Here is a 24,894-nt window from a genome sequence, read left to right on the forward strand (position 1 = left end):
AGTTCACAAAGCAGACCTGTTACTAATAAATGGTCTAACCTCGCGTATGTCTTGTGCGCATGTGAATAGTAGGAGTAGGCTCGGGCTGTAGGGTGAAGGCGGCGCCACAAGTCGTGCAGGCCATGATCGCTTAAGCAGGATCTACTCCGCTGCAAAACCTCTCCCACCTGCGGGCGTCGCTGGGCCGATCTATCCATGGATGAGTCAAAGACCATATTCAAATCCCACCCGATAATCATGTGCCTATCTGGGGTAGTCGCTACTTCCTCAAGAGCAGATTGCAGAAACCTATCTTGGTGGTCATTGGGGTTATATATCGAACCTATCGTGAATACCAAACCTCCCAACCGGACCCTATAAACCAAAAGCCTCCCTTTCTGCTCCGTCACTTTGTGCAGGATCTCCCCCTTAAATTTCCTAGCCACCAAGATTGCCATCCCTGCTGTTTTGGTAGCCCCGGAGGAGAAGAGCTGTACTGGGAATTTCGGAGACCGCAGCCTGTGGCAATCCCCGGCCAGGAGGTGTGTCTCCTGTAGGAGACAGATATCTGCCTGGGTGCTTTCCAGGAGGGACAGCACCGCCTTCCGCTTGACCGGGTTGTTCAGCCCTTTCACATTGAGGGTAACTATCTCAAGGGCCATCTGTGATAACCATAAGGGCAACGCTAAACAAGCATGACGTGTCCCAGGGGCCCTCATCAGCAAGGATCGAGTGCAACGTTAGCGTGGGGTGTGACAAGTGCAGCAGCGGGACAGCGCGGTACTCGGAACTCCTCCGGAAATGCAGCGAAGTCAAACCAAATGCAACAAAAATACTCAGCAATGTAGAGCGCCCCCCAATCCCACCCCCTACCCCCCAGAACTTCTCCCCAACAACCCCGAAGACCGCCCCCCTCGCTCCCCTCCGCTCCCTCCCCCCTATCACCCAACCCTTCAAAAAACATCATTGTCCCAGTCCGGTCCTTATCGGACAGGTCCGTGGAAAGTTACTGAAGTGGACGTCCAGCCACAACCCACTCCCCCCTTCCCCCCCACCGTCCCCGGAACCCCCGCACCTGCATTATTGAAGAGGCTAATGTGATCTCCCCCCGGAGTTCATTCAGGCCGTCAAGGCCATATCTCCAGACGATGTGTCTCGGAGCACCTCCCGTACTGCACTGTCCATCTCCGCCCGTATCGTGGGCGAGTCGGGACGTAAAGGCGGGGATGCTGATCGTCGTCTGCGGACTGACCGCCAACCGTCTCTGGTGCTGCGCCGGCGGCGAGGTGTGGGTGTATCTTCCTCCGTCGCCGTGAGGCCCAGTAGTCCGCAGGCGTCCTGCAGGGACCGCAGCTGGTGAAGAGTCCCGTTCCAGCGAAAGATAAGCCTGAAGGGGTGGCCCCAGGAGTACTGCGTGTCATGCTCTCGCAGAAAATCTGTGACTATTTTGAATGACTTGCGCTTCTGCAGTGTAATCGTTGACAGGTCTTGGAAGAGGGCCACCTGCTGACCTCGGAAACTCAGGGGTTGTTGTCGCCGTGCCTCCCGGAGAATCCGCTCCTTCAAAGGGAAGTCCGGCAGGAAGGCCAAGATATCCGGCGGTGGCGCCGCAGCTCGTCGAGGCGGGCCCACTCTATGTGCTCTATCAATCCGCACAGGGAAGTCGCTAGGTTCTCCTAGGATGTCTCGAAACAGGTCACTCAGATAGGCGGTAATGTCCTCTACTTCTTCTTTGGACGGAACGCCCCGTACCCTGATGTTATTGCGCCTGGACCTGTTCTCGAGATCTTCATTGTGGGCCTGAAGATCGATTTGTTGGTCCCTGAGCCGTAAGACCTCCTGTTGCAGGTGTGCGATCTCTTCATCCCTGGAATGATTAGCTTCCTCCATAGTGGACACTCTCTCTCCCAGGGAGTCGACCTCTCTCCTCACCTCTCGAACCTCCCCGGCCACCTCTTGCTTCAGCGTTTGGAAATCGTCCCTGAGGGTGCTGAACAACGTCTCCAGAAAGGATCTGGTCACTGGGGGTTCTCCCCCCTCCGCACCACGAGAGTTCGTCGGAGGGCTTGGGGCAGTCTGTCCTCTGTCATGTCGCGGGGCACCCCTGCCCAGCATCTCCGGCAAAGTGCGCTCTCCTTTCTTTCCCCCTCTGTTGCCGGACATCTCGGATGAGCGGGCTCGGCGAACTCGAAAAAGAACTCTCAAAGTTCTGGTGGGTACAACGATCCAGAGGCCAATATGTGTCTGAAGTTCGGAGCTCGACGACTCCCCCTCAAGACACGCTTCTGTAACCAGCACCAGGCCACGGGCTCCCAAGACATTCAAGATGTCGGCGCAGTGGCGGTTGTCGCGGTCTGCGGGAGGCTTCCCCAGCTGCGTCCCGGATCAAAAGGAAAGCAGTGGCCCACTAAGCGATCAGGGCCTCGACCACCGGTCCAGGCCGCCACCCAGGCTTCACTGCTCCCTCCGGGAATCGGGCCGCATCGCCCAGTCGGCGGGGGAGGGTCGCCACGTGCAGTCGGCCTCACCTTCCCTTCCGGGCGTGGAAACGGTGGGTCGGGGGTCTGCGTAGAGACGCGGGCCTACCAGGCCTCTCGATCCCCGGCCTGTCGTAGCTGCTCTCCGCCGGCTCCTCACTGCGTCTCCGCGGCCGGGGCGCCGCTCGCCTCATCGAGGTCTCCGCCCTCCGGTCTCACCGTTGGCCCTCGTTGGTAGTGTCTATGAGCCGCCGGCTTCGCAGGATCGCCGAAGCCGGTCCCGGATTCTCCGGTGGGCGGTGTTGGCAGGCTCCGCGGTCTCCGTCTGCTCTGCGGCCGGCCCCGCTCCGCGGACCTTTTGACAAGCGCGTTCTCGGGCTAAGGGGCTAAGGGGCCAGACTGCTCCGCAATGGTCTCGGAGGCGCCCGGTGTCGCTTCCACTCGATCCGGGGGAGATCAGCGGTGCGAAGCGGCGCTGGGGCTACGGGAACGCGGGAGCTCACGGAGAGTGCGTCCTCCTAGCCCGCCATCTTGGCCACGCCCCAGAAAAAACGTTTTAAACTTAAACTTCCCCCAATTGCCGCTTCAGAATTTCCAATCTGATTTAACTGCCAAATAAGTAGGGAGGTTTATGACAGAGGTGGATTTATTTGAATTGTGTGCACTGAATTCACAAAAGAAGCATTTGGAGTGGACAGAGGCCACTTCCTTCACGTGGGGCAGCACGACAGCTCTGAGGCTGGACATTCAAACCACTCCGCATGAGTCTATACCCTGGACTCATTGGTGGATCCGGGACCAGGGTATATTACACGTTTTTGTACGGCTACCAGAGAAGATACACTTAAACAGAAACTGAAGATTAGAGAAATATGGGCAGTAGACTATGCAATGCCATTCATGGACCCACTGGCAGAGCGCACTTACACTTGTATGTAAAGCATTATGCAATGCCAGGTTAGGCCTTCTGCATTTTAACTTCATACACAGAACTTATGTGACCCCACCAAAGCAACAATTTGGATCCGTGTAAAGCACTGGGTTGCTGTAATTACCAAGAGGCCACCTACTATTATTTAGATTGTGATTGTAAATACATAAATGGCTGCTCAGAGCAGGTTGTAAAACATGTGTCAATCACTTTCAGCTCACTATATACTGCTGCTCACACAGACACGCCTATTATGCATTAATGCAATTCGCTGGAAAAATAAAAACAAGTCTAGATGTGTTCAATTAATTTTGTTATTAGTTAAAAGGGAATATTGCAATACACTGGCTAACACCCAAGAAACCAAGAGATGAAAGATGGATAAAGGGTGTCTCACAGTGGTGCTTAGTGGGGAAATATGAAAGAAATTAGTTGGGCATGACGAAAAGTTACAAGATGGTTTAGACACCTGAAAGTCCTTGTCCGGAAACTTAGTGTACCCACCCGAAGAGAGACACCCCCTTGAATGGTTCCATGTGCGACTATAATACCTTATGTGAAGTGATTGTACTGCAATTAGTAGTGCTTGTGTTGTGTTTCTGAAATGCGTAATGCGGATGAATATGATTGTAAACTATGCCAATTTGAATACTGGTAACATGTTAATACCCGAAGGCAACTTTTTGACTTGCTATCTTCTCCTGGTTACTCAAACCTAAACCTACGATACATGTTAACATTCCTCCGATTTGTCTTTGGTAAGTCAAATTCTTTCTTCAGATGGCACAAACATGGAATGCTTTTCTTACCATTGCTTTAGCAATTAAAAACAGATTGAGACAGAAGGCAGAATATGCCCGGTTGTACGGATAAGCATAGTAAAACGTTCAACTTTATGTAGGCTAACTCTCTTGTTCTCAGTTCATGACAAGAAACACTTGTTTGTTTTAAGAAAATTGAGCACATTAGTCCACTATTGGTACAACCAGATTCGCTTCCCCTTGATGCCAGAATAAAATGCAGTCTTACACACCTAATTTTCAAATTGTTACCCCTACAATCCTCCGCCCTGTCTACATTTCTGCAACCGATGAGACTCAAAAGGACGTAAAAGACAAGCTACACCTCCCCCCTCCATTCTCCAAACGTGCAGGAACTCCACATGCTTTCCTTAGTGCTACATGCTCCCGCCTTGCCAGCCTCCTTTCTGTCGTTATTGGAAATTCCACCCTTCCATTTATTGGTTAGGTTGTTCTCCAGCTTTACTCCTGCTTTTTCACAAAACCATCCTGAGCATGAACAGCACACATAATCGTTCGCTAGACACATTGTAATGATGCACATGCATCCAACAGAGTACAGAGATACACTACAGTTGGGTATCTGCTGCAAAGAGACACCAGCTCACTTTGGAGAAATAGGAGTCTTTAAGGAGCCCCTTGTAACAGGCAGGAACAGAGTTGCTTTGAAGAGCCTCTCACCAACTGATCATGTGAGAACCCTGTGATTCAAGTTGCAACAGAATTCTCCAACATCACTTATCCTAAGACAAAGTCACAAGTCTCATATGAAAAGGATGATAGACACATAATCAACAAGACAAGTCACATCCCACCTTTACACAAGACCAAAAGATAAAGAGCATTACAGTTAACCCCACAAAACGAAACTGAGCCACAATACAAGCTTCAAAATACAAAAACCAGTAAATTTAGAAACACACCTGACTGTCTCTTCAGGGCCAAACGTAACTCCCCATTTTCTAATATAAAAAGGCTCTTGGACCTGCACTTTGTCCCCCAAGTGGATTTATTTCCACCTGACACAATGCAAAGCAACACACTGAGTGCAGACTTGGGTTTATCTTCCACAATTCCATCAGCCACTGCTCCCCAACAAATGCCACACCTTCTATCTCTAATACAGTGATTGTGCTAAAAGGGCTCCTCAGGAACGCTACTTTTGTGCCCATTCAATGGCATTCTTGTATATTGAAAATAAATGTGTAAATGTAAATGTATGAAACTTATATAGCGCAGGACTTACCCTGGGGCATCTCTGCGCTTGCTTAGGGAACCCGTCCTGGTATTCCCCTGTGAGAAACCCCGGCAGGGTATCCACAAGGTGAAAGCCAGGCATCCCGCCGCGAGGGGCCGATGTGGAGATTAAGCAAGCTATTGCCCAGAGTCGCAGAGTGTGACCCCGTGAGTCGAGTAGGCACCGGAGCGAGAATTGTCGAGACCGTGGAATTTATGAGCCCGAGACCCACCGAGGCGGGGAATCGAACCCTGGTCCACGGTCGATCTCAGATTCCAGGTCTGCCGCCTCTAACCACTGAGCCACACTTCTCCCCACTGAGCCACACTTCTTCTCATACTATGTGGGGTGACAAAAGCAGTGAGATGTTGCTACGCTGGATAAAGAATCGCAAAGCAGGAGAAGCGTCTGCTGTGTTCTCCAACGCTACTGGAGTAGCTTGTACCCTGTGCTCTTGCCGATTTTAATTCCAATTCTTTTAAGGACCTTGTTGCTTCTGTGGCCGCAGAGGAGGGAGAGGCGCCGGCCCCGGGACTGCGAGGACCAGCATTCACCACCTACAGCTGGTCCTCTTCCCGTGAGTGCCGCGCCCCCTCCCAGTGCCACGCCCTGCTGATCACCAATAACTACTCGCGGCCCCCGCTTCGCGGGTGCCGCTCGCAAAGCAGGAGAAGCGTCTGCTGTGTTCTCCAACGCTACTGGAGTAGCTTGTACCCTGTGCTCTTGCCGATTTTAATTCCAATTCTTTTAAGGACCTTGTTGCTTCTGTGGCCGCAGAGGAGGGAGAGGCGCCGGCCCCGGGACTGCGAGGACCAGCATTCACCACCTACAGCTGGTCCTCTTCCCGTGAGTGCCGCGCCCCCTCCCAGTGCCACGCCCTGCTGATCACCAATAACTACTCGCGGCCCCCGCTTCGCGGGAGCCGCTCGCAAAGCAGGAGAAGCGTCTGCTGTGTTCTCCAACGCTACTGGAGTAGCTTGTACCCTGTGCTCTTGCCGATTTTAATTCCAATTCTTTTAAGGACCTTGTTGCTTCTGTGGCCGCAGAGGAGGGAGAGGCGCCGGCCCCGGGACTGCGAGGACCAGCATTCACCACCTACAGCTGGTCCTCTTCCCGTGAGTGCCGCGCCCCCTCCCAGTGCCACGCCCTGCTGATCACCAATAACTACTCGCGGCCCCTGCTTCGCGGGTGCCGCTCGCAAAGCAGGAGAAGCGTTGCTGTGTTCTCCAACGCTACTGGAGTAGCTTGTACCCTGTGCTCTTGCCGATTTTAATTCCAATTCTTTTAAGGACCTTGTTGCTTCTGTGGCCGCAGAGGAGGGAGAGGCGCCGGCCCCGGGACTGCGAGGACCAGCATTCACCACCTACAGCTGGTCCTCTTCCCGTGAGTGCCGCGCCCCCTCCCAGTGCCACGCCCTGCTGATCACCAATAACTACTCGCGGCCCCCGCTTCGCGGGTGCCGCTCGCAAAGCAGGAGAAGCGTCTGCTGTGTTCTCCAACGCTACTGGAGTAGCTTGTACCCTGTGCTCTTGCCGATTTTAATTCCAATTCTTTTAAGGACCTTGTTGCTTCTGTGGCCGCAGAGGAGGGAGAGGCGCCGGCCCCGGGACTGCGAGGACCAGCATTCACCACCTACAGCTGGTCCTCTTCCCGTGAGTGCCGCGCCCCCTCCCAGTGCCACGCCCTGCTGATCACCAATAACTACTCGCGGCCCCCGCTTCGCGGGTGCCGCTCGCAAAGCAGGAGAAGCGTCTGCTGTGTTCTCCAACGCTACTGGAGTAGCTTGTACCCTGTGCTCTTGCCGATTTTAATTCCAATTCTTTTAAGGACCTTGTTGCTTCTGTGGCCGCAGAGGAGGGAGAGGCGCCGGCCCCGGGACTGCGAGGACCAGCATTCACCACCTACAGCTGGTCCTCTTCCCGTGAGTGCCGCGCCCCCTCCCAGTGCCACGCCCTGCTGATCACCAATAACTACTCGCGGCCCCCGCTTCGCGGGAGCCGCTCGCAAAGCAGGAGAAGCGTCTGCTGTGTTCTCCAACGCTACTGGAGTAGCTTGTACCCTGTGCTCTTGCCGATTTTAATTCCAATTCTTTTAAGGACCTTGTTGCTTCTGTGGCCGCAGAGGAGGGAGAGGCGCCGGCCCCGGGACTGCGAGGACCAGCATTCACCACCTACAGCTGGTCCTCTTCCCGTGAGTGCCACGCCCTCCCTACCCACGCAGTAATATAACTCCCACCTCTCACGCGTATCGCGGGACGCGCGCGGGTCGTAGCCCGGGGCGAAGCCCGGGCAAAGGGCGGGCCGTCTGAGGCCGTCCGAGGACGGACCAGGACGGGACGGGCCACCCCACTAACCTCCTGCTCCCGGTAAGCTTGATCGTTAATATACCTATTGCCCTATCAGTGTAACATACTCACCCTAATTTAATTGAAATAGTCGTAGCTAAAATTATGGGTATAAAAAAATTACGATCCAGGACTATATTTATGAAACGTATGGGTACGGAGGATGCTGTTCGAAAATCAACCGATAAGTCGATACAACAGGGTCGCATCACACGGACCCCGGCGATCACTGAATATTTCTCTTCTTTGACATCTAAAGAAGAAATTGAAATCGACAAGAAATTACATCAGGAAGACGAAATATTAAATTCACTGTTAGATACAGAGTCAGAAGCACAAGTATTATCCAAATTTGGCCCAGCTCCAATACTGAATTTAAGTGACACTGTCTTTGACAAACAGCAAAAGCCCGTTAATAATTCCAACAACTCAAAAACCCAGGGTCATGAGGAAAATCACTTAATATCGTCAACTCCAAAAAAATGCCCAGGAAATACTAGCGATCTAGAAGATCTTTGTGCAAATAATTCTAAGATAATACAAAACCAACAAGAGACAAAAATATCTAACAGCTGCCTTTTTCAAGAAAACTTAACTAATCCACAAACTCACGTATCGTCGATAGATCCTTTTCTCATAAATACCAACTACACAGCTAATATAGCTACACCAATGTCTAAAGCTTTGATTTCCCTACATGATATATTAGAGTCGGTTCTTTCTTTTCTAGGGAACATACTAGAAAACTCTGACCAAACATTGGACGTACAAATCGGAATCCTAAAGCATTTGGTTGAGGAAAAAAAGAAACGGAAAGAACCCCATGAAATAGGGGAAAACCCAATAAAATATGAGGTGAATGACCAAAGGAATTTTATAAGCCACAAAAATGTTGCCAAAGATTTAGGAAAAAACGACTGTGGCACACAAACATCGGTAGTCCCGAAACAAAAAAAGGACAAGTTAATACGACAACATGAAACACCGATATTCTCCCTGAAAAGACTCTTCAAAGACAAGCATTGGAAATGCAATAGGTCTCGCAGCATTAGAGTTAGTGCTTTTAGAATTGTTTATGGGTTTTTTTGTAAATCTTAAGCATTTTTGTTTCCTGTAGCCAATGCTAAAGAATTAAAAAAAAAAAAGCCATAAACATTTCTAAAAGCTCTAACTCAAATGCTCCGAGACCTATTGCACTGTGTGAGGGTGAGGGGTTGAGGGTGAGTGAGGGTGAGTGAGGGTGAGTGAGGGTGAGTGAGGGTGAGTGAGGGTGAGTGTGAGTGAGGGTGAGAGTGGGTGAGGGTGAGTGAGGGTGAGTGAGGGTGAGTGAGGGTGAGTGAGGGTGAGTGAGGGTGAGTGAGGGTGAGTGAGGGTGAGTGAGGGTGAGTGAGGGTGAGTGAGTGAGGGTGAGTGAGGTTGAGGGTGAGGGGTTGAGGGTGGGTGAGGGTGAGTGAGGGTGAGTGAGGGTGAGGGGTTGAGGGTGAGTGAGGTTTTTTTTTTTTTTTTAAAGGCACAAGCAGGCTCTTTGGAGCAAGTATACTGCATTCCTCTTTCCTATAAACGCTGACACTTTGAAGTTAGCCTAGAGCAAAATAAAAAGCTTCCCATGTAAACACAGCTTGACATTTTATTTGGGTGAGTAGTTTATGTATGTCCTGGAAAATACCTTAAGAAATGGGTCGAAAACAGAGTTGCCTCTTAAGTATCATCAACACATTTATTTCAACAAACCAGTTTTAACAGGCTGGGTTGCGTATTAATATTTTTTGGAGTCAAAGGATGTACAGTCTGTGCCAAGTTTTGCTGTTTACAATACATGGTGAAGTCGGGGAGCTGGTAAACTGTGCACGAGGGGCATGCGTGATTCGTAAATGCTACAGCAGTGAGAGTGAAGACAACCAATGAGAGACGACTAGGTCCGTGCACTGGGAGACGGTGTGAGTATCGCAGCCAATGGGAAGCCAAAAAGGCCCTGCTGGCTCACGAGAAGCAGGCGTGAACTGCTGTGCGATTGGCTGAAAGGCTCATGAAGATCGCCGACAACAGCAACCGATACACGAGGAGTAGGCGTGCAGGGCTTGTGACTGGGGCAGGGGAGGGGCTTGCGGGCGGCTTCCCTAGGAAATTGACGTAGCTGTAGATTCAAAATGGCCGCCGGGTTTACGTGCGGTCATTCACGTCCTTGCAGTATTACAGCTCCACAATGTATCTCATGTTCGCTCTTTATTATTTCTAGCGGCTGAGTCGGGTCGGGTTGGGCCCTTTTTACTCTGCCATTGTAGATTCCTTGCTAGCTCTATGTTTGCGGGAGGGGTTAGGGTTGCAAGGCTACTGCTGGCATTTAGAATGTATTTCGAGTTAAGTTTTCATACTGCTCCAAAAGCACGCGGAGTTAACGTGTTTTCACTGCTCGCTTTTCAGGTAGTTGTACAAGTGCGCCCCCAAAAATCCCAGTGCATGAATTCTTTCTCTTTGCTAAGTAAAAAAAAAAGCCTTTCACCGTAACACGGCTGGCAGGGGAGGGGGCGGAGAGGGGAGAGGTGCGACACGGCAGTAGGAGGAGGAGGGGGGAGGAGAGTAGGGGAGGCACGGCCTAGCGGCAGGCAGGCAGGGGAGGAGAGGAGGAGGGGGGAGGAGAGTAGGGGAGGCACGGCCTAGCGGCCGTGCAATCAAGTAGTGAGGGGGCGGAGCTGGGGGAGGCTGTGAGAGAGAGTAGGCAAGGCAGGCGGCTGGGGGCATGTGCACGCGCTTTTAAGCTCAATGCACATGCGCATTGAGCTTAAAAGTCACGGGCACTGCAAGGAATCGCCACGATTCCTTGCAAGTTAGATAAAGTCTGGATGAGCCCCTATAGTCTCGCTTGCTCGATGCGCATGCGCATCGACAGGCGAGACCTAAAAAATCAATTGAAGATAAACATTATCCAATGTTCACAAAGTTAACGAATTTAGATACACCGAAGGAAGAAGACATGGGTGAATCCAGCAAAAAAGCGACTTCAAAGTCAGACAAAATGTCGGGAAAGGGAAAAGTAGGACAAACAAATAAATCTATAACTACTGATAGAGCAGAAGGAAAAGGAAAAGGAAGAGACCAATAAGACGTATACACAGGAAAAATAATTGCAAGCTAAAATTCCAAAAGTTTATAACTCCTAATAACATCCAAGAAGCACCTGAAATTGAACCACCTAAGTCTGGAGCCATGGTTAATATGGAAACTAGTCCAAAAAAAAGAGAAGAGAAATTGAAATATCTAGATCCTGCAGCTAAGGCCTTTGTCCCTGAAACATTACAACTCCAAAGTATGTCTAAAAATGAGAACAAAGGAGAAAATCAACAAGGAGCAGGAACACCACACTCTAGAACACTTCAATTGGAAGAACTCTTCCCAACGGATTTATTACCATTAAATAGAGGAAGAATTATTAATCTACTACATCATATTAAACCCCTGAAATCGATGACTAGCAATGAGATTGATTTAGTAACCTTTCCACAAAAAGATAACAACAAAATAGCTATAGTAACCTTCTGGTCAAATGTTATACCTGGAATCATAATCAGTGAAAAGGAAACACTACATAAACATGGCTACGATGTATATCCAAAAAGGAATCTTAAAGATAATAGGTTTCCTCCTGGTTATGACGATCAAATTTGGAAAATCTCCAATTCGTACCCCAAAAATTCATTGGGAGAAACACATGTGACCCAAGTAACGCATTCAGGAACCAATTATCCTGGAAAAAACTTTTTGAAGGTAAAACTAGAAAATGGCGAAAGGCTAGTTTGGCAACAAGATATAAAGGGAAAGGAATATAGAGAAAGCATTGAATCCTGGTCATGGGTATCTGAGAATTTGAACAGTAACAAATGTACATCATACTTGGGACAACCTGTTTAGCAATGGTCTTAAAATTCTATCATGGAATATAGCGGGGGCAACGAAAATCAAACTAACTGAAGCTGTAAATAATCTCCCGGACCTCATAATGCTACAGGAAACCTGGGAAACGCAATCGTTTTCGCAAAATAGTTACTATGTATACGATATCCCCGCTATAGCATCCATTCGTGGCCATGCAAAGGGTGGCCTGGCCATATTACTGAAAGAGGACTATATGTGGGCCCAGGAAATCATCCAGATCAACTCACAAAATCTGCAATGCCTAAAAATCCATTTAAAAACAAATGAGGAAGCAACGAAACAATCATTTCTGCTATTTAATATATACGCCCCTCCGGGCAAGATCTATGATAATATTTTCTTAGTAATTATGGAATCTATCACCCAAATTATCGAAGATCAATTATGCATTCCATACTTATTAGCAGGTGATTTAAATGGCAAAATCTCGAATGCAGAAATTGGAAAATGGATGTTACTTTATGATGACATTCTTGCTGAGTCTTTAGTCCCACAATTCCCTAAGGGATCAAAATGTGACAAAAGAGGAAAGTTACTATTATCAACACTTCCTACAATAAGAGGTGTAATTCTGAATGGAAATACAGAAGGAGATATTCCCGCTTCAAAAACTAGACAGGGCAATGGAAATCCATCTATTATCGACTATTTTATTTGTGATATGAATTTAAAAGAAAGTGTTACCCACTTAAAAATTCAGTCAAGCAAAGAGAGTGACCATGCTTTGCTAATCTTAAAAACAGAATGGAGGACTCAACCAGCTACCAGTAGGCAGCTAACATTTTGTAGAAGTACTGTTGTGGTAAATAGTGCCCAAAGAAGAATCTTTTGGAGCTCGAAAGTATTGGACAGAATATCGAAGGTGATCGAACAGAAAGATCTCCTAACAGAAATTACCTTGGATGATCCAATAGAAAATTTCGAGTTCACTACCAATAAGCTAAAAAATCTATTAATGGACAAATTGCAATGCGCTCCTAAAGGTGTGAATAATGAGATTAAAAATCGTAACAACAATAATACACAAAATACCCAATTAAATGTAATTAAGAAAAAGTTGAATAGATTAGTACGTTCTCAATATTTGAACAACTCTATGTCAACTAAGAAGGAAATAAATAAACTAAAAAATAAACTTAGAAGGAAAAAGCAAAAAATAAAGAACGAAAATCAAGACAGGAATTGGGTGGATATACAAGAAGCGGCAAAAGACATGAATTCTCGGAAGTACTGGTCACTTGTAGCAAAACTAACTGGTACAAAAAAAAGGTTACAAGCTATACCCGTTACTCCAAAGGACTGGGAATCCTACTTAATGGACTTATATAAAGCAAACCAGGGTAATATTGTGGGGAATAGCACAGAACAATGTAGTGATGACGTTGACCCATATGTATATAGAGTTACAACGATCTCAGTGGAACGGAATATAAGAAAAGCTAGGAAAACAGCAGCCTCTGGACCAGACCAGCTCCCAATAAAGATCTACCAGGCGAATATAATAGAATGGAGTAAATTGTTGGCAAATTTATTCAATCATATTTTCAACACTGGACAGATTCCTATATCCTGGCAGGGAAGTATCACCATCCCAATATATAAAAAGGGCAGCAGGACAATGGCAGGAAACTATCGCCAAATTGCTTTAATGGATGCTGCTGGAAAAATATTCGCAGCGGAGGTATTACAAAGATTAAAAGAATGGGCTTTCACATTAAAAAAAATCCCTATGTTTCAAGCTGGCTTTCGGCCAAAACACTCAGTAACGGACAACATCGCTATAATACAAACAATAATAGATAAATATGTAATTGGTAAATCCCAGGCGGTGTATGCGGTGTTCGTAGACTACTCAACAGCATTCGATCGAGTAGATCGCCCTACTCTATGGTCTAAACTTAAGGAACTTGGCATCCCAGACTTACTGCTCCGAACAATAGTGAACCTCCACACTGATACATGGAGTCAGGTCCAAATGGGAGGCGAACAAGGATTAACAGAAAGGATAAAAACATCTAACGGCCTAAAGCAAGGATGTCTTTTAGCTCCATTATTATTTTCCCTATACCTCAGCGATTTACCTAAACAATTATCTCAAGGTTCTAATCTGTCCCCTAAAATTGCTAAACAAAATATACAAGTGCTACTATATGCCGATGATATCGTGATGTTCGATCTTACTCCTTATGGTCTGCAACAATCTTTGGACATCCTCCATGATTACTCTAAAACTAACTTCTTAGTTCCCAACTTAAACAAAACAAAAATTGTGGCTTTCTCAAAGAAGAAATCTATTGTTAAATATAGATGGAGTATAGGCGGAAAGGAGATAGAAACAGTCAACGAATATCCATACTTAGGCAGGATCCTCACAAAAAATAACTCTAATCAAAGCCATATAGAAAATCTGAAGAGGAAGTCTGAGGTGCATACTGAGGCCCTCCTAAGGCTATATCGGACAACTGGGAATCGGCATTTCTCCTCTTTAATAAAAATATATAAAACAAAAATTCCCCCTGTTTTGTCATACGCAACAGAATACATTCCAATGGCACAGTGGTCCTACATGGATCGTAAGGAGGGAAAAATTCTAAAAAGGATAATGAAAGTTTCCGACTCTACACCAGTCCAAGCACTACGTATGGAACTTTCGAACACGAGCTCATATGCCACGGCGGTAGCAAATGTAATAAGATGGAGTTACAATCTACTCCATGCAGAAGAAGGGACATTAAGATATCTGCTGGGCCAGGAAATGTTGGAGGATGCATCTAAAAATCAAACTTTTTCAAAAAATATGAAAGCTATTTTACAAATGGCAGAGATTACCCCGGAAATGCTGAAAGGCTGGTCAAACGCTCAAATGAAACTTTTCTTAAAATGCTTCACCCCGAAGCTAAGCTATCAACTAGACTACCAGCATTGTAAAAAACTGCCAATGTACAAATCTTATGTAAACTCCCTGGAATATAAACAAAAACGACTATATATTGGGTTTTCATTGCCACACGGCCCAAGGAGGATGATAACTTTGTTAAGACTGGGTATTTTACCTGTATTATCTTATACCGTAAAATGGCAGCCAGAGGGATCCTCGATTTGTCCCTTGTGTGAGGGGGGAGACCAAACCTTAGAGCATCTGTTGTATGTATGCCCCAGTTCCACGGTAACTACTGCTCGGAAAAGATACCTCGCTCCCATTTATCGATTTTGCAGAATTACTCGAGTGAGTGAATTAATGGATCTGTGTAAACAGCCTCCAAATGAATTTGTTTGCTATAATTTTTATAAATTTTTCAAAACTTTTTTAAAATTATATTGATTGATATGTGAAGTTATGTTTTATTTTCCTTTTGAATGTTGTAAATGTATATTTGTGGTCCTCTGATGAGTACCTCTACAAATAAAAACTTTTGACTTTTTGACTTTGATAAAGAATCACATGGTGGTACGCAGAGCATAGATCAGGGATCGAAAATAATTGAGCTCTATACTACATGGTCAACAGTTCATCTATTTTAGATAACGGGTGATAATTAACCAAATGGACTGGTTCAGAGCGTGTCAGATCCACACACACTCTTAATTCTTTATTTCTTTTCTGTGCTATCACTAGTGGAGACAGCCATAGGCAGCTATCCCTGTCTTCAATGACTCCCTCAGACTCAAGATTGTTGAACACTTTAACATCTCCTTTCTTTGCCTGCAACACTTAAGAAAATGAACACAAACACATAACCTATACAAGACAACTCTGCTCACAACAGCATTTATTTCTTAGCAAATTCCACACACACGGCAGAACACTGCACATCCATCCAGCGCAAACAGACGGAACATATATTAATGGAAGCACAACAGTATTCTTCACCAGGAGACATAACACACTATCAGAAAACAAAATAGATTACGACTAAATCCATAATGTACATCTGCCATAAACGAAGTACACCATTAATTTGCTATTGCAATAGCCAGCTAGATGAAAGTGCCCCTTTTTGTCATGGTCAGCCCCACTTTTTTGCCACTGGTACTGATGTTTGCAAATGATGTGTACTGGGTCCCTGCTAACGAGGCGCCAGTGCTCTTTCCCTAAAACAAGGTAAAATGGTCTAACTGCAACACAACTGCCATACTTATTTTTGCACCTCTTTAAGTCCCTAGTAAGTGGTAACCCTGGTACCTAGGGCACAGGTACCAAAGAGGGTCTTTTAGGACTGCAGGATGTATTATGCTACCCTAAGGGACTCCCATACAAGTTGCATGCTGCCCGCCATTGCAGACTGTGTGTCATGGTGCAAGCCACGAGTAAAGACATTACATGAAACCCTCACTATGTGCCATGCCAAAGTCACTGTAAGTAATGCATGCACGTCACCCCTACAGCAGGCCTTGTAGCCCTATGGCAGGGTGCAAGATTTTACATGTGAGGGCATTTCTGCATGAGCAGATGTGCCCCTGTGTTGTCTTGTTCAATTACTAGATGGTACAGATGAACAGGGAAGCTATCTTAAGTATATGTACTGGGCACTGATCATTATGAGTTCCCCAGCTACATGATGGCTTCACTAAAACCTATGATGTTTGGTATCAAACACCTTCTCTTAATAAATCTTTACTATTTCCAGTAAAAGATTTAATATGACATGCATCCAGAGGGCACATGAGAGGTGACCCCTGAAAAACCTGCCAGTATCTGGTGTGCTGGCTGACTGGTATTGAACAGTCTGCCAACACAGACATGTTTCTGACCATCTGCAGGTGAAAGCCCAGGCTCTCTGAGGCCAGAAGCGATGCCTGCCTCGGAGGAAGGTCTTCACACCTCCTCCAGCAGAATGGCTAGTGATTTAGAATATCAAGGCCAGAGGCTTCAAAGCCCCTGCCGCCTTTGATATGCGACCCTGGCTTACCCCAGACCTATGATATGCCACCCCCTGCCCTGAGGCCTGTTGGGCACCAGAACAGGTGGGAAATTAGCTATGTAAGTAGGCGTGCTGCACCACCAGGCTAGTCACACCACTAAGGTGGGCTGCCTGATGTGCTCAACAAAAGAAGGAATCCACCATCTTGGTTTTGGTGGAATTAGGAACTCTGGGACAGGGTTATGCCCACTCCCCACAGGAAGTGGTCATATAGGGGGTGTAGTGACCCCCTAGGGTAAGTAGCCCATTGACTACTACCCTTCACTCCTCTTAATACACCTAAATTCAGTATTTAGATGCCCTCCCTGACACCAGGAACTCAGATTCGCCTGACTAAAGAAGGAGGAGGACAATGAAGAGCCAAAGAACTCAAAAACTGTGGACTACTTGTGGACTTGGTTCCAAAATCTGCCTGCATGCTCCTGTTCTGGCAATAGCAAATACCTAACTTGTCCTGCAGCTATACATCCTCCAAAAGCCTTGGAGGGCAGCCAGGACTATGCCAATCAGCCAGCATCACCCTTTGAAGTGGAGGAGCCACTTCCCTGCAGGCACCGACCGCATTGGCTCGCTATACTGTTCCCCTGACAGCCAGGACCACCAAGGAAGCAGCATCTCAGGAGGAGGTCTTGGTGCTCCAGGAGGTCATATTCGTCTCCCTAACAAGTATGGATCTGCTAGGACCCCCAGGAGCCGCCCTGCACCAATACCCGGGGTACAGAAGCCCTAGCAGCAGCTAAGGCTTGTTTAGTGTCCAGCCTGGACACCAGCACCACCAAGACAGACCTATCGATTTGGGACGTCAGCATCAGAGAGGCCATCGATGAGAGTGGCCCTGTTGTCCTGTTTTGTACCATCTCCAGGTTGACCTAAAAAGTGAGAGCCTCCAACGCATGCGACCCGCTGGACAAAACACTTCTGCACCCGAGCCCCAGAGCCTGAGCCTACTGACGGTGCCCCCTTGCTCCAGAGACTCTCAAGAGCTGAGCACCCCCCTTTGGGTTCTGATGGACTGGTCCCCAGTCCCCACTTGCAGCCTTTTTCTTGTTAAAGGCTTTCCCATTGACTTCAGCTGTAGTGTTCGAGGCTACCCTTGTGACCAGCACCTCTGCACCCGGACACAACAGGGCAAGTAAACCGAAACCGCTGGTCGTTATAAGGGCCTTCGCCCCTACTTAAGTCCAGAAGAGCAACCCTGTAACTCTATTGCAAGTACCCCTATGCTGTGTATGTCTCTCCCATAGGATAACATTACCTTGTTTAGGGCTCATGCCTTAAATCTGACGGCTGTATTTTCTGTGTTTCTGAAAATCGCTTATTTGAAAAGTACTCACCTAATCTCGTAGATCTTGGTGTCTGAATATATGAAAATTGAGGTTTTTCTAAATTGGTGTCGGATTTCCTTACTGAGTGTGTATCCCATTTATTGACTCTTGTTGTGCAACCGGAGCCTAACACTCCCCTCTGATAAGCGTACGGCTGCAGACCACACTACCACATATAGAGCACCTGGGGATAGTTAAAGCAAGCGCCTGTACACTAGTAAGTGATACCTGGACTTTTTGCTCAGTCAGTGCACTTCTTTTTGGTACACGATATAAAGAGCCAGTTTCGTACACCAGCACATTGTCTTACACACATGCACTTCTGCAGGGCAATAGGCATTTGTATAATATCAGAAGATACAACAGTGACTGGGTTCAGCTTTCTGATCTCAAATAGCACTCAGAGAATTTAACATTATCACCCATTACATTTTACATGGATCAAACCTGTTTGCAGAATACAGACACATCGCCAGATCACTTTCATACAGAAATGCAAAGTATTTGGTACCCCTCCATTTCTTGAGGTGTGCTGTGTATTTCTGCATGGGTTTATTTAGGTCTGGCCGCGGTTCCGCTTCTGCCTCTACCACCGTCACAGCGTGTTGCTGCCCTTAACACAATTATTCTATGTGTTTTGATGCAGAAGTGCCAGAAAAGGGATCTGTCCATGTGCTGCATATGAAGGAGAGTGTGTGTCTGTATATGAACGTCGCTGCCCTCAGTGTATCTAAATGTAGAGGACTCTTGTAATGCTTTTGTGCAGGTGGGATGTGTGTATGAATGCCAGCAGTGTCTGTTTGCCACAAGCACATCAGCTCTAACACTGACCCAGTGGCATGTTTTTGTTTGCCTTTTTCCAATCTATAGCAACTAATACCCACAGACTCTAAACTCAGGGATCTGTGGTCCACATCACTTTCAGGTATGCATGCTTCCAATTTTTTTTTTAATGTAATAAAGAACCTTAAAAAATGCACACAAAAAAAACCATCTGTCATTTGAACATTTCCAGCCCCTCAAAGTTGTGTGCTGAGGGAGAGTGATGATAACGCCAGGGGCTTAACAGAAACTTTAACAAGGCCATGCACGTGTCAGAAGAGCCTCCTGTGATTATATATGTACAAGTCACATGGCCATTTAAGTTCACAAATGTGCGGCTGATTGTTAGATACAGACCCTGACGAACAGCGCTGTGGTAACTTTCGAAGAGCGTGGCTAAGCGGGCACAGTTATACATCACGAAGGCTCCACTCTTCGTTCCTTTTGTAGAGATGCTGGCATCATCCAAGACCACAGTGATCTACAGTAGGACAGGGGTGAAAAAACATGTTCACTTGTTTCGTATAGTCTGATTTATCCAATGTTAGAAGCGCTATGAATGTAAAACATATTGAGAAATGTTTTGTGCAAACGTTTGATCTTCCCCAAAGTGACTTAGTGATTCACTTGCAAGGCACTCTTTGAGACCGCTTTTTGGGGGTTAGGCGGGGGAGGGGTCTACTTTTGTCTCGTTGCATAGAGATTTAAACTTTTCAAGGTCCATAATACAGTCAACTTCAATGTGGAGGTACACTTACATATAAAATATAACAAAGTATTTTGAATAAAAAATAAACTACAGGAATTGTTACTTATCATAGTCCAAGTTTTCTAGTTCTATTCACTGAATTCACAAGCAGGATCTTAGAACAGACTATCTGGCTGCACCTCATTCGTTTATGTATAGCCGATGGATGCCAATACCAACTCATAAGTAGTCCCTGCACCTATCCATATATTAATTAGATCCATTTTACAGGCAAGAACAAATCAAAACAGCAAAACAGGTAAGCAGGTAACCCTAAACTGATGTAAAGGAGCGTCACTTTAGATAAGCCACAAATCCGGTATAGTATAGAAAGTGGTGGATTAACAAACACCCCAATAGATCTGTAAGCGAATGCCAGGAATGGTCTTACATGCTTTCCATGCAGGAATAGCACATCTGTTCCAAAGGGAGGAGGCAGGGTAGTGACTGAATTCAATGAAGAAATCCAAGGGGAAAAATGGGATACCAACAGCAGCATCTTTACTCCTTTTTCAAGGGAACTTCATTCAGATCCATGCATTGGATATACAAATAAGAACAACCCACAAAACAGGAAGAGAGACTTGTGATCTAGAAATTAGGATGGGAGCTAATAGATATGACAATACTTGTAAAGAGCTTTCTGAGAAAGGCTTTACCACTTGAATATCAGAACTAGATTGAAACAAGATGATAACACCTGCGAAAATTGAAGACCAACGATCCAGTAGCCACTTTATTATCCCTGCTCATGGTAAAACTTCGATGAAGAGTCACGCAAGACCAGGGAATGCCCGGGGGACAAACTGGATACTATCCATCTTGCTAGGGCCTACTTATCAGCTCCACAGATAGCTCCACAGTGGACAAAGCGCTGCCTTCTCTGGAGAATGCCTCAATGCTCTTTTCATGAATCTTACAGGGAACTGGCCCTGCTGGGATGAAGGAATCTGGGAAGAACCAGAGGAATGGTCCAATTCAAATAAACTTCAGAAATCACTTTGGGTAATGAATGGTTCTGTTGTGGGTCCGCAATGGTCCAGAAATCTCTGGGTGCATTGGGATCAGTTGAGGAATCGGATATATGACCAGTGAACTCCGAGTGTGACTTACACCTTGATGCCCTCACACCTTCTCCTTGGAGCTGACGTAGCGTGATAGGGGTCAAGTTCAGCGTTGTTTTTTATGCTTGTATTTGGACTTGGACTTAGTGGAGGCCATTGAGCAGAGACAGTCCCATGAGTGGGACCGAGTCCAAGCCCTTAACTTGGAGCGGGAGTGGGACCTATGTGAAGGTCGGCGACAAACACCTCACATTGCCTTTGGATACATGAGGGTGTACTTATCACACAACTTAAGAGTTGGACATTTGCTTCCTGCATTCGCGGCGCAGATAGATTCCCTGCAGTTTCCTCATCCTCTAGCATAATGCTTTGAAGTTAGGAAGTTGTCAGAAGACCGACAATGTCAGAAACTGAGCTCTAAATCCTCATCAGAAGGCACCGAAGGAAATGAATTGGCATCAGCGTGCCATGGGGTGGCGCTTCTATGGGCTCCCCTCTGTCACTTGCAGAGAGGTATGTAGCCAGTGCAGAGCCACCTAGCGGCAAGAGGGAGCACTGCTGAGGAATAGTCTAGGCCTCTACAGCGAGGAAGTATCCACCAAGAGTTACTGTTACCTAAATGAATGGTAGTATTAGACAATGTAAGACTCAGTGGCATTGCCAGAATTCAAACTAGTGACCTTTAGATCTTTGCAGATGACATTGCAAAATGTTAAAAGTTCAAGCCATCATTGCTATTTCTTGACACTCCAGAACCCGGGGGTCCAGCAGCAATGGTGTGCGATTTTGGGAGGAATCTTGGGAGGGGAAAAGCAGAATCTAAGTGTGTAACAGTTCGGGATAATGTCTAAGCACCAATACACCTCTTGTTTTAGTATTCTGTGGTAGGTGGACGTAAGAGAGCTTCTCCCAGTGTGTGGTTGTAAGTGAAGGGAATGATTGCTAGTGAGCTGGCGGGGTTTGCCCAATGTACCTGAAGTCTGTTGCACCCCAAGTTCTCAGTTTCTCTGCTTTTCGCGGTGCTGCTGGCTTTGCCAATAAGGCATCTAACTGGCTGGTGGGATGAGTCTCTCCTGCAGAGCTGCACTAAATGAGGGTTTTCCCTTTAAAAACCCAATGTAAATAGGGTCGCTGCCTCTGTTAACTTTCAATCTTAAAACCCCCAAAAGACCCATTTACAGAGCTCAGGAACATCACTGAAGTTCGCACAATAATGTGACAGAGCCCCTCTATGCAACAAAAGATTTGGGAACTGTTAATCAGCAATTCATCCCGAAAATTAAAAAACCTAAACAACTGATCACTGCGGCTAACGACAAATAGGGAATACAATTTTAAAATTTCTCATCTCAGACGCTCTTAGCTCGGTGCACGTTTGTGTAACCTACGTACAAACACTAACAGAATTGCTGCTCTGCAGGTTTTATTATGCGTTTGTCAAAGCACACAGAGGAAGCTACACTTTCCATTCGATTTCCAAGGGCAGATTGATTCCAACTTGTTTACCGAGAACCTCTGCACCATCACAAGGGTGTCCCTAACATCTGCCGCCTATTAGGGCCATGCAATTTAACACAATACCAGCGTTATATTGAGGCTGTTGTCATTGCTAGAAATACACATTTGTTTCTTTTACCACCACTGTTCCTACTTTCATCAAGCATCTTAGGCAAAGTGGTCAGCAAATGATGTCATCACCATCACAAGCATGGCACCTTGTATCCGAAAAGGAGAGGAAAATGCAGCAGGCCAGAAAAACATGGCAGCCAAGAAAAATAGCGACAAAGACCGCTTGCAGCAAAAAAACTGCAGGATCTATTAAAAAAGTTCAATAGAAGGCATTAGTGTGCTGAAACACAGAATAACGGGGGGAGGGGGCTCACCACCACTGACATGTTCTCTACTCTGGGATCTTTTTTAACACTTTAGATGAGCATTAGGGATTTGGAACCGCACTATGAGCAATCAGCAAGGCCAGAGAACACAAATATTGAACAGCTCAGCATTAATGGTTGTGATCGAAGCTGGGGTTGTCACAAGGCAACGGCGGATGGAATCAAAACAGCTCAAGACGTCCCAGTGTTTTTCACAGTTTCTACAGTTGTTTTGACCTCGGACAATCCATAAAAGGATGAATATGGAGGCTACAACTCAGCGGAAAAAGCAGTGAGTTGGAAGAGAAGGGTCAGTGATGGACAGATGTTCAAGCAGGAAAGGGGAGTAAACTGGTAACAGGGAAGAGTTCCAACATTGCTGCTCCTCCTGTATCTAGGATTTACAAAGTGCTACTGTAGAACGTAGGTACCTTTGCAGTCTTGATGTATAGGACGAGTATGGACGACAAAGTCGTCGCAAGACCAAGACAGGCGCTTACCTGGCTCCTGTGTGGTGTGGCTAACATCTCAAACCGGACAGCAGCTGACGTGAGGGAGTCAACAATCTCATCCCACGAGGCACCTGCGATGGGAAACACAGGTTAAACATGCGGAAAACAGCCAGAATTCCAATTAAATAAGGCTAAATAAAATGTTCCAGTGCCATATAACTGATGCAATGTTAAGATTTTCTTTTTTTATCACAGTAAGAGAAAGCCAGAGCAGAAGGGTAAGTACCTTCAGTAACACTGGCTCTGGTAGACACTTTGTTCCCTCCTCTAGCATCTACGTTTATGCTACTGCAGCGAAAATAAATTCAGCCCAATACTTTATTTAGAGCAACTCTACTAATAAATGCACACCGACACGTTCATTACTACAGTGAAAAGGTTAAAATCTAATTTATTAACACTGCCGATGAGCCATGACCCATCCCTACACTCAACAATGGTAAAAAATAGCATTATATAGCATATTACACACTGCACATTTGCATATATTCTAAATAGGCAATATTACTAAACAGAAATATAAAGTCCACCAAGAACCTGCCTTGCAAATCTGTACAGACAGCCCCTGAAGAATGAAGCACCTTCAGTTTTTCCTTTTCCAGGTTACACAAAGAAACCAGGTGGAGATGTATTTGAGGTCACTGTGATAGGGGTAAAAATCCAGGAGTATGCGGTATGTTTCAATAATCTATTATAGGCCTGGGCTTAGATATTGCTGTCCATGGAGCCTCTGCAAGTAAACAGTGGTGTATTCGTTCACTGTTCAAAGGTGGTATAGATCTGTTAGGCCAATTATCGGATCTAGCCTAGGCATTCTAATTTATGGGGAGGATAGAAAGGAGGCAGTTGCTATCACAGGTTCAGGAGAAACCTTAGATAGAAACAATGGGTCCATCCTCAAGGTTACTTTAATCTATGAAAACAGTGACAGACAGATCAGTTAGTAAAGCCTGCAATCCCCTCACTCTCCAGGCCAAAGTTATTTATACCAGAAACACTGTCTTAAGAGCGATGAACATCAAGCCAAAACTGGTATGACAACATCGGACTCAAGCCCCTGGTCACTGACCACACACACAAAGCAAAACAAACGCTGGACCCCTTCTTCACATCCAGCAACAGAATCAGATACAGCCACACCTCGGAAATCACCTGGTCGACCACTCCATTGTACACTTCACCATCGCCGGACCCGCCCACACTGCCTCCAAACGCCACAGCGTTACGCAGCTGGTGCAAGCTCACTCAGCAACAATGCACCGACGCCCTCAGCACCTCACAGCCCAAAGACACCACCAACGCGGATCAAGGAGTACAGAATTTCACCAACTGGATCACCTACGCTGCAGACCGAGTCACTCCAACCAAACCAACCAAAACACACAGACCCTCCAAAAAAGCCAGATGGTAAACCATGGAACTGCAGGTGCAAATAACTAGAAAGAAGATGGCGTGCCAGCAGGAACCACACCGATTGAGTCAATTTCAAATCAACCCTCAACGACTACCCCTGCCAGGTCAAGGCTGCAAAAAAGGAAGCCCTGACCCAAGATCAGCGCCCGTCAGCCACAGAAAACTCTATACCTTCCTCACAGGAACTCTGTAACATCCTCACTGACCACTTCCACAACAAGATAGCTACTATCTACAAAAGCTTTGATCTCCAACACTCCAACCTCCTCAGCCTCCCATCGACCACCACCGCCGGCCGCCCGCTCACCGCATGGGAACAGCTCAACACACCAAACACACCCACTCTTATGAACTCTATCTACTTAGGAGCCCCGCCGACTTTTCAACCTCGGAAGGGACGAGATCAGCTGCCAACTCATCACCATCCTCAACACCTCGATAACCACAGCCATCTTTCCTAATGCCTGGAAAGACGTGGTGGTCAGACCCCTCCTCAAGAAACCCTCAGCAGACCCC

General features: G+C 46.6%; 1 protein-coding gene across 3 annotated transcripts in view; it reads right to left on the minus strand.

The window, feature by feature from the left end:
• The window catches only part of DALRD3 (DALR anticodon binding domain containing 3), a 105,013-nt gene that overhangs the window by 29,676 nt on the left and 50,443 nt on the right, over positions 1 to 24,894 (minus strand). For all 3 annotated transcript variants that reach the window (XM_078661799.1, XM_078661798.1, XM_078661800.1), the window contains 2 exons: positions 22,954 to 23,036; positions 19,125 to 19,248 (listed from right to left, as the gene is read on the minus strand). In XM_078661799.1, the coding sequence (XP_078517925.1) occupies positions 19,125 to 19,248; positions 22,954 to 23,036 (207 nt within the window). The remainder of the gene's footprint in view (positions 1 to 19,124; positions 19,249 to 22,953; positions 23,037 to 24,894) is intronic.

This window comes from Lissotriton helveticus, chromosome 9 (assembly GCF_964261635.1).
Source record: "Lissotriton helveticus chromosome 9, aLisHel1.1, whole genome shotgun sequence".
In the NCBI taxonomy this organism is placed as follows: Eukaryota; Metazoa; Chordata; class Amphibia; order Caudata; family Salamandridae; genus Lissotriton; species Lissotriton helveticus.